This window comes from Podarcis liolepis (assembly GCF_965112155.1).
Source record: "Podarcis liolepis genome assembly, chromosome: 6".
In the NCBI taxonomy this organism is placed as follows: domain Eukaryota; kingdom Metazoa; phylum Chordata; class Lepidosauria; order Squamata; family Lacertidae; genus Podarcis; species Podarcis liolepis.
The window spans coordinates 73,313,271-73,325,492 of NC_139559.1; the positions used below are offsets into that span (position 1 = coordinate 73,313,271).

Below are 12,222 nucleotides of genomic sequence, written 5' to 3' on the forward strand. Positions count from 1 at the left end.
TGAATGCATATAATTAAAATCAGGGTATTGGGTAAGAGGTAAGAGATTTGATTTGATTTAATATTTGTATTCAGCTTTCCTCACAACAAATGTTCAGCCCAGAGTGACTCAATGAAAGTAGCATTAAAAATTATCAAACATTACAATAGCTACAATATAAAAAGGAGCATATTGATAAAGCCAATATTCATCAAAACAAAGCAGCACTCAGCAAAAATTGCTCTTACATAAAACGTTAGCAGAAGTCCACTTTTGCAATATTTTTTAAAATAATTGTGTAAATACTAAAAGTTGAACAGCATGTGTCATCAGCTGGATTGTACATCAGTGCTCTCATGAAATGCAGTCAAGAGTAAACTAACGACCAGATTTTTAAAAGTACAGATGTGTTTCATACCTTTTTGTACTAGTTGCTTTGAGGACACATACAACCTGTATACATATTCACTTGAAAGTACATTGCAGTGTGTCCAGCTGAGTGTGCATAGGATTTCAGCCTTAATCTGAAAACTCCTTCCAGATTACATAATTTTGGCCCAGTCTGTTTTCTCCTGAATAGCTTGCGTCATCATCATAAATTAGGAAAGATAATCCCCCCCAGACACTTTATTTTAAACATCACATCATGTCCAGGAGAGTTGGATTTTGGGGCATTCGCACCACATGTGGAGGTATGTGCCTGTGGAGGTGCAGCCTCCCCAACATCTTGGTGAGGTTCCTAGGTGTATCAGCGCCAGTTTCCGTGGTGTTAGTTACCATCTTTAGATGAGTTTCAGAGTTGAATTTCCTTCTTTTGGCTGAGATGGAGTCTAGTCCATTGGATGGGGTTAATTTCATAGCCTATGTCTTGCTTCTGTTGCTCTTTGATTGCATCAAGGGGGTTTGTGGGATTTTGGAGCAGCATTTTGTATATTGTGGATACCATCTCTTTGCTGTGTCCCTCTGCTGTCGGGAGGTGGTTTTCGAAGCTGGTCAAGGGCCTAGTGGCTGCTGATTTTACTGCTGGATTGTTTAAGAAGGTGTGTAGTTGGTGGTGTGTTAGCCAGGGTATCTGAGTGTCAGGAAAGACAGTATTTGAGAGTTGAAAATAAGAAAGTTATGCACCGAGTATAGAAAATATGCCATCTTTTTCATGGGAGAGAGTTCCCTAAATACTTATTTCTCCTTAGATATTGTACTGAATTATCAGCAGTGTTTTCCCCTGCCTAAAGTTCAGCAGGGCTTTTGTACCACCAGCAACCATTTCTTTGATCTCCATCCTCACTTTTTCCTTTATGGAGCTCACATTTTTTTCTTCCTGTGGCCCACATCTTTTTGTGTGTCCCTCTAAGTGTTTCTTTTTATTTTTCTCTTCTTCTACCCTAGATTTTTTTATCTGCTTCCTGTGGTTGCTGCAGCAGTTTTATCAGTAATTTCTGCATTTTTGTTTCTCGCATAGCAAATTACCCCATTATCTTCTAGATTTTTCCATTTCTTCCTGCAACCAGTCCTAGGTTTCTCTCTTCCTTGTACTCACTCTGCAGAGCATCTGTGGCATAAAATTCATTCTCCTGATTACTTAGCTTAAGACAGAGAAACCGAAAGCAGTATATAAACAAAAGCAATCTTTTCCTTCTCTTATTCATAATTGTCATATATCTCCTAAGTGTATTTTCCTGTTAGTAAACATTTTTGTATGTTTTGTACTATTGTTGTATTTTTTTCTTGATTTTATTGTTATGTAGTAAAGGGTAATAATGTTGAACTGTTTTAATAAAATATAGTAACCAATACTGTATTTTGAGAAACCCTTGAACAAGTAACTGTTTAGCATCTATTAAATCATGAAAAAAATTTATTATATAGTTACATATACACAAAGTTAAAATTTCAGTCAATAGTGTCATTTGGAACACATTTCAGTAGGGCATGAATCTGTGGGTCATTTGGTAAGCAGAGGTCTTAAAACTAAAATTAGTGTTTTTGCCATTTTTCTCATAAACATTTTCCAATTTTACTTGGTTTAAACAAAATTTCATTTCCTTTTAAAATGCTGAGACCAGTCATATGGTAACATTTACACTTCCCATACAAAATTCAATGTACATTTTTATGCAGGGCCAAGGATATATAAATATATACAAAATAGTCATTATTTGTAGTTAACATACTCTGATCAGGTCCATTAGCAACACATCAAAAGCAGATGCACAGAATGGTTAATAAAAGGTTTTCTTTAATCCTTTAGAACGAAGTGTGACCATTAATTATTATATAAAATAGCACAAGTAAAGGCTTTAGATTGGAAACTTTGGTGGTTTCCAATAATAGAGGTTATTTTAATTAAAAATAAGACACTCAACCAGATAAATGTTGTATCTGATACATCCACTGTGATCACAAACCGTTTATGTAAAAAGAACACATTTGTTCACAGAGCATTAAATATTGCACAAGTACACTTTTCCTTTGAAGACTAAGGACTTCCCATGTTTACAAACTGTAGTATGGTCCTTGAGTGGGAAGAAGTTGTGAGTGTGCATTTTCTAGCATGAGAAGCATACGGGAAATATTAATACTGTTAGAGTTCTCATCCATCCAACCTCTTCCCAGTCCTACTCTATGGCAACAACAAGTTGGAGATAAAAGATTTGGCAAATACAGAGGCCAATAGTAAGGTGCCACATATCACGCGTCAGATAAGATGTAAGAGCTAGTCAAGTCCAAGAACTTTAAGATAGTTCTCTTGACCGTGGAATAAGGTCCTAGAGAATGAAGGCCAATACCATTCACAGTGGTTACACAGTAGTAGAGTAAGACTCCACTCTTTTTTGGTTATTTTCCTTCTGAACGATGGTGTCTGGTGTTTCAGTGTTTTCAATATCACTGTCACTACTGTTTGCCGCGGCTGGAGTCAAGTCCATCGGACCAGTCCTCCTGTGCAAGTGAAAATGGACCCCAGACTCCTGAATGTGGTTTGATATAAAGTCTTCGTCGGACGAATGCAAGGACTCATCATCGCCTATCAAATGGTTCACAATATGAATCCCATCAAAGGTGTGTGGGCCTGGGAAGGGTTTCTTGCCTTTTAGGCATCTGATCTGTAAAAAGAAAGGACAGATACATATAAACATTAGCCGACAGGCCTATCATTTCAGCTCAAGAAAGGAGAATATGCCCATATTCAACTAAACATTTATATCTTAAAGTACATCCGCAAGTTATAAGGACAGGAGTAGCATTTGAGTGTACACAAAATCACTGCTCACCCTCACCAGAAACAAAAACAAATGTGTGTATACATATCTAATGATCCCAAGTTGTCTGTCCTTTCATGAGCTGCGTTCAGAGGTTCCTGCTGACTGAAGATAGGAGGTGATTTTTGCCAATTCCTCCTCCCCCCCTGTGACCTCCAGCAATACTTCCCCCCACTGTTCAGGAAAGTACCCCAATCCTCTAGTTTTTGGTGGCAGAGAGGATTGCTTCCTAGACAGCATTACATGGCATAAGGCTGGGGGTGGGAAATCTGGGATTCGACATGGTGCAAAGGCCAAAGGTCAGAAAAGAATGTGTTATAGTAAAGAAGTACTTTCCCCTTAGAGAAAATAAAAAAACAGAACACAAGCACAGCAAGCTTTCACCAGTGAAGTCACACTTATACTCCACCGTCACCCTCAATACACCTTTAGTTCACTATAGCATTTGATAAACAGCCGAGTACATAAACATAGCCAAATTTACTTAAAATTCATGTTAAATGCACCATCTTCTGTTCACATTGGCCAGACAATTAAATTCTACTCCTGGTGCCCATTCTTAGAATTTACAGTGTAATGGTTAGAAACATAGAGCAAATACTCTTGCTATTAAAAAAAAATGGGGGGGGGGGAGACATTGACAGAGGAAAAGATGCATTCCAGAGATTTCTAAAGCCATTTCGCCAGCTTGTTGAACAAGCGCTTTGTTAGTGCAGTGATCTATACATTTCAATAACTGCAAATGGAACAACCTAGATGTCAAGCCAAAGGGTGACATGCGCAGTCCCTACATGCAGAGCACCTTAAGTAGGATGTTACACTGTAAACAGAGGGACTGCTGAAATGAAATCAATATGTTTAGATGGGGCGGGGAACCTTTTTTCTGCTGGGGGTGTGTTGTATGGGGGTACTTTGCTGGGGTGCATGCTGGAGGTGGGCAAGGCAAAAGGCAGATGTTTGGCAACGTATTTCCCTTTTCCCACTTTCCCCTTCCCTTCCCACGTTGAAATTAGGCTGTGGTTCACGTGCAGCCCCCAGGCCACAAGTTCCCCCAGTCCTGAGTGAAGCCCTTATACAAACTGAAATTGCCATGGCTGCTTTGCATGAAGTTTATGCACAGTGGGCGACTCAAGCTGAAGCCAGGTATTGAGCTATGAGTTTTATTTCACGAATATTTCGCAAGCGACACTTTGTGGGACAGTCCACTACAGCTGGCAATGGTATCTGACAGAACTAGGAGCCCTCTCTAAACCTGATCTTGTGTAAATATTCACAAGCAGAGCTGTAGAATTCCTCCTTCTGGTTCTGCATTATGACAAAAAGAGGGAGAGAGACAGAAAGACACCGTTTGGGACATTTCTCAACTTTAAGCATGAATAAACCAGCCACCTTAGGACGAATTTCAACATCTTATTTTGAAGCTTTCTTAAGTTTCAAAATAGACATATTCGCATCCAAATGATCCTTAAAGTGACCCACACGCCTTCTGAATACCTTGCAATATTTAAAAACAGCACAGTAATATAACCGAAAGGAACAAACGAACAGCAAAATCCCTGTGGATAGCTCAGTCAGCAGAGCATGAGACTCTTAAGGTTGTGGGTTCGAGCCCTACTTTGGGCAAAAGATTTCTGCACTGCAGGGGGTTAGACTAGATGACCCTCGTGGTTCCTCCCAATTCAACAGTTGTATGATTCTCCTTATGCTGCTATTGTAGTACTAGGGGTTTGAAATTTGCCTGAAACGTACAATGATGCAACATGTCCATGACGGGCTCTTGAGTTAATGAGATGGTTAGTGTTCAGTATGTGTCAGGATTAAGGAAGGCTCCATAGGCTTTAGACTAAAAATTTTTTTTTAAAGCGAGGTTCAGCAAACGGACAAGGAAGCTATTCTCTCCAACTCAACAAAGTTGGCTATGAGTTTACCCTAAGTGGGAAGACACCACATTCCAAAATGGGGAAGAGTACTGTGACCTTCCAGATAGAGGACACTTGATCAATAGTTCTTGTCCCTAGTTCCAGTCCTTGACACCCGCCTTCCACTTGTTTGAACATCACACAGAAAGCTGGTGCCATTTCCCAGCTTATAACTAAGGAAGAACATTCCAGGACTTAGCAGCTCCAACTGCAGGAGAGGGGTCTATTTTCAAAACCAGAACCGGAACAAGTCATTCTGTTTGTATCTCTTTTGATGGAACAGAACTAGGGATTCTGATCACGGAAGAACGTTCTTGTTAATACTAAAAAGCGGCAGAAAATCTCTTGTGTTACCGACATAAATCTGAATTATTCATTCTAAATAGGTATGTGGACTCAAGCCCCCTTTAATTTGGTTTAATGGAAGAAGCATGGTATCAGAACATGGGGCTGATCCACAGCGCATAGTATTAAGGAATGGAAATTCTCAAGAGATCCTGCCAAATTTTAATATAAGACACCATAGCATGCTGGCTACTGTCCCAACTATCCCATGGCTTTTATGGTGTTGTCAAAAATTTCAATGTCCATCATTAATGGTCTCCAGTGACGGTTGAAAGTGGCAGAATTGACTCAAAGTACCTGATTTAGCGGCCCAGTGGGTACAGAGTACACTTGTTCCACGGGGCCTCTTTTAAAAGACTCACCCTGTACTTACACTTCATGTACTTGTTATTTACTAGGCTGTGGATTATTATATTTGAGAACACAAAGCAGCCATGCTTAGAAAGGTAGTCAAATTCATTCCACTTGAACTTTCTCATAACATGCTCTTACCTGTTGCTGACTGTCAGCCCAAGCATAAGCAAAAAGAAAAAGACAGCAGAGAAAAATTTAGAGGTTTAAAACATTCCTAAATAATCCAGATTAAAAACGCGCAAACTAAGGTAGCATGTTCAAATACGAATATTTGCTTGAATCAACTCAACTTAATTTCAAGGGCAGATTGATTTTTCTGGGGGGAAATAGAGTATTAATTTCTATAGTCATTTCCTTGTTAAGACTGTGTATGTATGTGTGTGTGTGTGTGTGTGTGTAGAACTGTAAACATTTAGTGCAAAATTCAGTTGTTAAGTCAAAGTTCGTGAAGAAGCCAGCTGTATTGCCTTGATATCAAACATGCACTTTTTGAAAGTAAGATCTTTAGAATTACGGTACTTCCATTACCACAAATATAAAAGGTTAAAATCTTATCAGTTATTACTTCCTTCAAAGAATCTTGCAGAACTGCAGCTTTGTGGTGGTTCTGAGAATTATTAGAGATCTCTGCTTTTTTGAACAGTTAGCATTTAACTCTTTCTCCTGTCTTTCCCTGATCTAAACTACTCTCCCTCAAGCTGCTCTTAGCTCCACACTGGTGTTTTCCACCATATGCAGGGATGGTAGGAAGTGGAAACCAGCAACGTATGGGGAGGGCGGGGGCACAAGTTCCCCTGATGTATATAACATATCAACACAGTTCACATGTCACACTAAACCAAGGTTTCATGAGATGCAGACAACCACAAGCCTCAGTTTCCCTGTCCCCTTTTGTGTGATGTGGACAGTTTGTAACAAATTCTGGTAACTTTCAAGACCAGCCAACTTCAAAAATGTGCTTTTGAAGCTGCCTTTTTTCAACTGGAGTTTGTTTTAAACCTTTAACCCAGATCTCAAAATATCTCCGTCGGTAGAGCACGAGATTCTCAGGGTTGTGGTTTGAGCCCCACATCGGGCAAAATGATTCTTGCACTTCAGAGGACTAGATGACCCTCGTGGTCCTTGCCAATTCTACAGTTCTTTGATTCTATGATCTAGATAACAGGACAAAGCAACTAGGGTGAAGTGAAGCTTAATGTTGCTGAAGTCCTTCTCCTTACCACATGAGGAGAGGAAAGGCATGGAGTGAGCATGTGAGCCTGAGGATCGGAGTGGTTCCTCCCTGTTCACATTTGTCTTACAAATAATAATAATAATAATAATAATAATAATAATAATAATAAATTTATTATTTATACCCCACCCGTCTGGCTGGGTTTCCCTTGCCACTCTGGGCAGCTCTCAACAGAATATTAAAAAAGAATAAAACATCAAACATTAAAAGCTTCCCTAAACAGGGCTGCCTTCATATGTCTTCTAAAAGTCAGGTAGTTGTTTATTTCCTTGACATCTGATGGGAGGGCGTTCCACAGGGCAGGTGCCACTACCGAGAAGGCCCTGTAATCTCACCTCTCGCAGTGAGGGAACTGCCAGAAGGCCCTCGGAGCTGGACCTCAGTGTCTGGGCTGAGTGATGGAGGTGGAGACGCTCCTTCAGGTGAACTGGGCCTAGGCCGTTTAGGGCTTTCAAGGTCAGCACCAACACTTTGAATTGTGCTCGGAAATGGATTTTGAGCCAATGTAGGTCTTTCAGGACCATAGTTTACTGTGATGTACGCAACAGTCCACTGTAATGAAGCAGCTTTGTCACAGCAAACCTCCCTAGGTTATGCAGTTGGCAAGAATACAGAAGCATGAAGGCTATATATTTAAGGTTATGTAAAAGACTTAATATTGAATTTCCAAATTTCCTTTGTTCTATTAAAAAAAAAATCAAGGTGGTAGCGGTTGGGGTTTTCAGCTTTTAGCAGTTATCAAGAGCAAAACTGCCGAAAGGAAACAAGAGGCTGAGGCAGGGCAGCTGTACTGCTTACATGACAAAGATCAAAACTAGCGACACACTGAGACCAGAAGCTTTCATGTCAGAACAGGAAAGAAACAACTTGATCAGGCAAGGTCATGACTTTTTGATCAGAGTATTACCATATAATCAAAAGTTTTGAAATCTTAATAGAAAGTACGTGATTGAAAAGATAGCAAGTAGTCAGAAGAACAGGCTTCCATGTCGTACTATGTAATTGCACCATCAAATTTTACTTCTCTCGTATGTCGTAAATACATTTAAAAGCCTTTTGGTGAATTTGGCTCTTGGGTGCCATTTTCAAGCAACACGTTTCAAAAGACAACAACAAAACCCTCTCCTTTTTAGGGTGACATATAGAAATCAGCAACAAAAATTAAATGTAGGATTTTAAGCCTTGGCAGCTATTCAAGTGCCATGGTTTATTTTAAATCAATAGCTCTGAGGCTATTTATAGATCTCAATCCAAGTTTTTTCTAGTAAACAGCTGGGAAAGGAAAGGTTGCTTAAGGTGACAGATTATGGCCTTCATGTCTATAACTGGGCCAAGAAAAGAAAATGAAAATTGTGTTCACCTATGTGTCAGCATCATCCAGTAATCTACTGAAAAATCCACTCAGCCCTATCTAACCATAGCTAAAATTATGTCCAGACTTCATTCAGTATTTCATTCCAACATCTCAATGCTGAAGTTAGAAATCTGCAAAATACAGGCCCATTTCCATCAATTTCTCTGAAGTGGGATGATTATAACCAACTCCCTTCTCTCTGCCTTTCTCTCAATGTTATTTGCCTATCAAAACTTTCTATTAAATGTATATATTGATCTGATATATTTTTCAGTAGTTCCCTCTCTTTCTCCATCTCTCCTCTTAAGGATGTCTCATGACTTCATAAAAAAACAACCCAAAACATTTGTATGTGCTTTAGAGATTCAGCAAAAGAGACATCTCTTCCACTAGATCATGGCAATAAACATTATTGAGAAGGAAACCATCAGCTCTGAAAGTGAAGTACTCCTTTTTTGAGGGGGGATGCTAAACTCATTAACAAACATGAACAACCTGATTTTCTAGAATTCTGTAGTGTTTCACCAACACTGTGCTGTTCCCACATACCTATGCTCACCACTAAGATAAAAGAATGAGGTTGAAAAAGTATGGAGCGAGACCCTATTATGAAAAATGCTACTGAATCCTCAATTTTAGGTTATTCAGCATCAACAGCAGCTCTGGGTCTAAGAACGCACAAAACACAGCACACACAGCTGAGGAACTATACTTATTTTAACTTAAGGTCCACTAAGCTGCTATTTTAGATTGGGTGTTTGTTAACCACATGACCTCACAAGCGCTATCTTATCACATCACAGTTTCCTCAGAGTGACCACAACTATTGAAATCTGACTCCGCCAGCATAGAGGTTCAGTATCTGACACGTACTAGCAAAACAGCAACTTTCTAGCTGTCCAATAGCTGCGCTGACTTATGGGAGGGCAAATCTGGTGGTCTTGTCTTAACTGCACTTGCAAGATACCATGTAAGGAAAGCACATGATTTATTGCTCTGTAAGCTTCAACCACAAGTTGAAAAACTCACATTTTAAATCTGAGAGCTAACATGTTTCCTTTTCATGTCAGGGAGTTCTGGGGCAAAAAAAGAAGAAAAAAGAAAGGTTTGCGTTCTCTCCCATACTTGATTTGGGCTACAATGCTGCACTGTGGTTTTTTTAAAATTCTACCTAGAGTAAATGTCGTATTACTTATTTATTTAGGGGGGGGAATCTCACCCTTAATCTTCCGAGTTGAGGCAAAGCTTTTAAATGCTTATCTTAAGATTATCACAATGGCTGCACTTCAGTGTATTGAAAAAGCTTTGCTCGTGAAAGCCTGACAAGCATCACTCTGGCAGTGTGTGCTGATGAGCCCAAGGGCAGGCAGATGAAGACAACAGCAAAATGCTATGATAGACCCACAAAGCTGATGGAATTCCATTACAGACCATGATTACCGAAGGGTTGGGAACCTGTGGCTTTCTAGAAGTTGGTTGGACACCAACTCCCACCGACCTCGACTAGCCTGGTCAATGGCCAGGGCTGATGAGGAGTTGTAGCCCAGTAATCAGAAGCTATGAATGCCATCAACCATGGCAACCTTATGGGATGGACTACTGCTATGCAGTAGCTCACTCTTACCAGTCTGAAAGGTCTCCTAAGATGGTCTGCTGGATGGAATGGCTGTTCCACTTCAAGGAAACTGTTTCATCTTCCTTTACTCTAATATGCGCACAAAGAGGCTGGGAGAGATTATCGAAAAGGTTTGGAAAGCGGTGCCATCAGTACGCAGATGGCATTTATCTCCCATTCCTCTTTTTTCATCTGAACCAAGTTAAGTTGGAGAAGCTCTGGAGGTGTAGGTAGGCTGGAGATCAGCAAATGAACTGAAACTAACATAGACCAAACCAACATGTCATTGGCCGGTAGTTTAAATAACCCTGTTTTGAATGGGGCTGCACCCTTCCTGCATAGTTTCAGGGTGCTTCTGGAAGCTCAGCTAAGGATTGTAGCCAGGAATGTATTTTTCTGGCAGCCTGCATGCAGGTAGGAGTTGGGTAGCGGCAGAATACCAATCAGTTCCCAATCAGCTTCTGAACCTAATTCAACATGTTTAAAGGTAAAGGTAAAGGGACCCCTGACCATTAGGTCCAGTTGTGACCAACTCTGGGGTTGCGCGCTCATCTTGCTCTATAGGCCAAGGGAGCCGGCGTTTGTCCGCAGACAGCTTCCGGGTCATGTGGCCAGCATGACTAAGCCGCTTCTGGCGAACCAGAGCAGCACACAGAAACGCCGTTTACCTTCCCGCCGGAGCGGTACCTATTTATCTACTTGCACTTTGACGTGCTTTTGAATAAAACAGCTCAAAAAAATATTGGAGAGAATGGTTCCTTAGGTCGTCGGATGGGCCCCCGATACAGACGCCAGCATAGTCTTAGACTGTCCTGCACAAAGGAAAGGGTATTTTCTTCAATTAACACTGGCATTATAGAATTTTCTCACTAGAAAGGTTTGGCAGCTCTGCTTGCTTGGTTTATAGAAAGGTGATTTACCAGTATATGAGGATTTCCATTTACGCAGTGGAGCTTATCCTCCTTCTCCTTGTGCACCCCCACCCCAAATCTGATCTGGAGGGTAAAGGGAACCCCCAGAACAGATTCAGGGGGCATGCGGGCAGAGGAAGTTCTGTTGCGCAGCCAGAGGCTACTTTGCTGGAGACTACCCTTTGCTCTTGCTATATATTGCTATTTATGTTGCTTAAGTTAATTTTCTTAGTGCTGATGACAGGCCACTGTTGGTTTTAACAATGGGCAGAACGTGGCAGGCAGTGGTGCGGCTATGTAATTTTAGATTCTCGACTCAAAAGTTCTTATGGGGCCGCCCCTTTAGACAACGATGTGTATGGCTTCGTTCGTGAAGCACAACTGACATAGCATTTTTCAGCCCCAACTCTAGGGATTAGACACCATGCAGCAATCCTTATGTTGACCATGGTTCAATTTAGCCAGCACATGATCTCTTCCAATAGGCTTACATGTTTTAAAGAAAGAGAATTCCTACAGTACAGTGGCAGTTTGAAGAAGCAAATACAGTGGTGCCCCGCAAGACGAATGCCTCGCAAGACGGAAAACTCGCTAGACGAAAGAGTTTTCCGTTTTGGAGGTGCTTCGCAAAACGAATCTCCTATGGGCTTGCTTTGCAAGACGAAAATGTCTTGCGAGTTCCTGCGGGTTTTTTCCCCTCCCCCCCTTTTCTAAGCCGCTAAGCCGCTCATCAGCTGATCCGATAAGCCGATAAAAGCCGCTAATAGCGCTAATCCGTCAATGGGCTTGCTTCGCAAGACGAAAAAACCGCTAGACGAAGAGAATCACAGAACGGATTCTTTTCGTCTTGCGAGGCACCACTGTACCTATCAGGTGACCGGAAACGAATGCCAACCCATTCTCTTCCAAATACAATAATATATAGCCTAACCATGGTGGTGTTAGTTATCTTACTTCTCCATGCTCGAAGAACATCATTACCCTACAGGGAGCCATGTTGCCCCAATATTTTCTGTTTTGGATCAGCCTGTTCTCTGGTTAAAGAGGAAAAAACTGCTGGAATTCAAGTGTTTTGTCCAATGTATATTCTGCGAGGTCTCAAGTAATTTAACTTTGACTTAGGGAGTCATTCTGTGGAAAATAAAATTAGGAACCTCAATCTAGATGGGATTTTCCACTTATTTAAGATTTATTCTGCTAGTAACTTTTCTGACTGAGATTCCTTTAATTCAGTTTCCTGGGTAAGCCTGGTTA

General features: G+C 40.8%; 1 protein-coding gene across 5 annotated transcripts in view; it reads right to left on the bottom strand.

The window, feature by feature from the left end:
* Positions 1-1,816: 1,816 nt before the first annotated feature.
* The window catches only part of EVI5 (ecotropic viral integration site 5), a 73,606-nt gene continuing 63,200 nt past the window's right edge, over positions 1,817-12,222 (bottom strand). For all 5 annotated transcript variants that reach the window (XM_083511059.1, XM_083511058.1, XM_083511055.1 and 2 more), the window contains one exon: positions 1,817-3,080. In XM_083511059.1, coding sequence (XP_083367185.1) covers positions 2,778-3,080 — 303 coding nt within the window. In that variant the 3' untranslated portion in view covers positions 1,817-2,777. The remainder of the gene's footprint in view (positions 3,081-12,222) is intronic.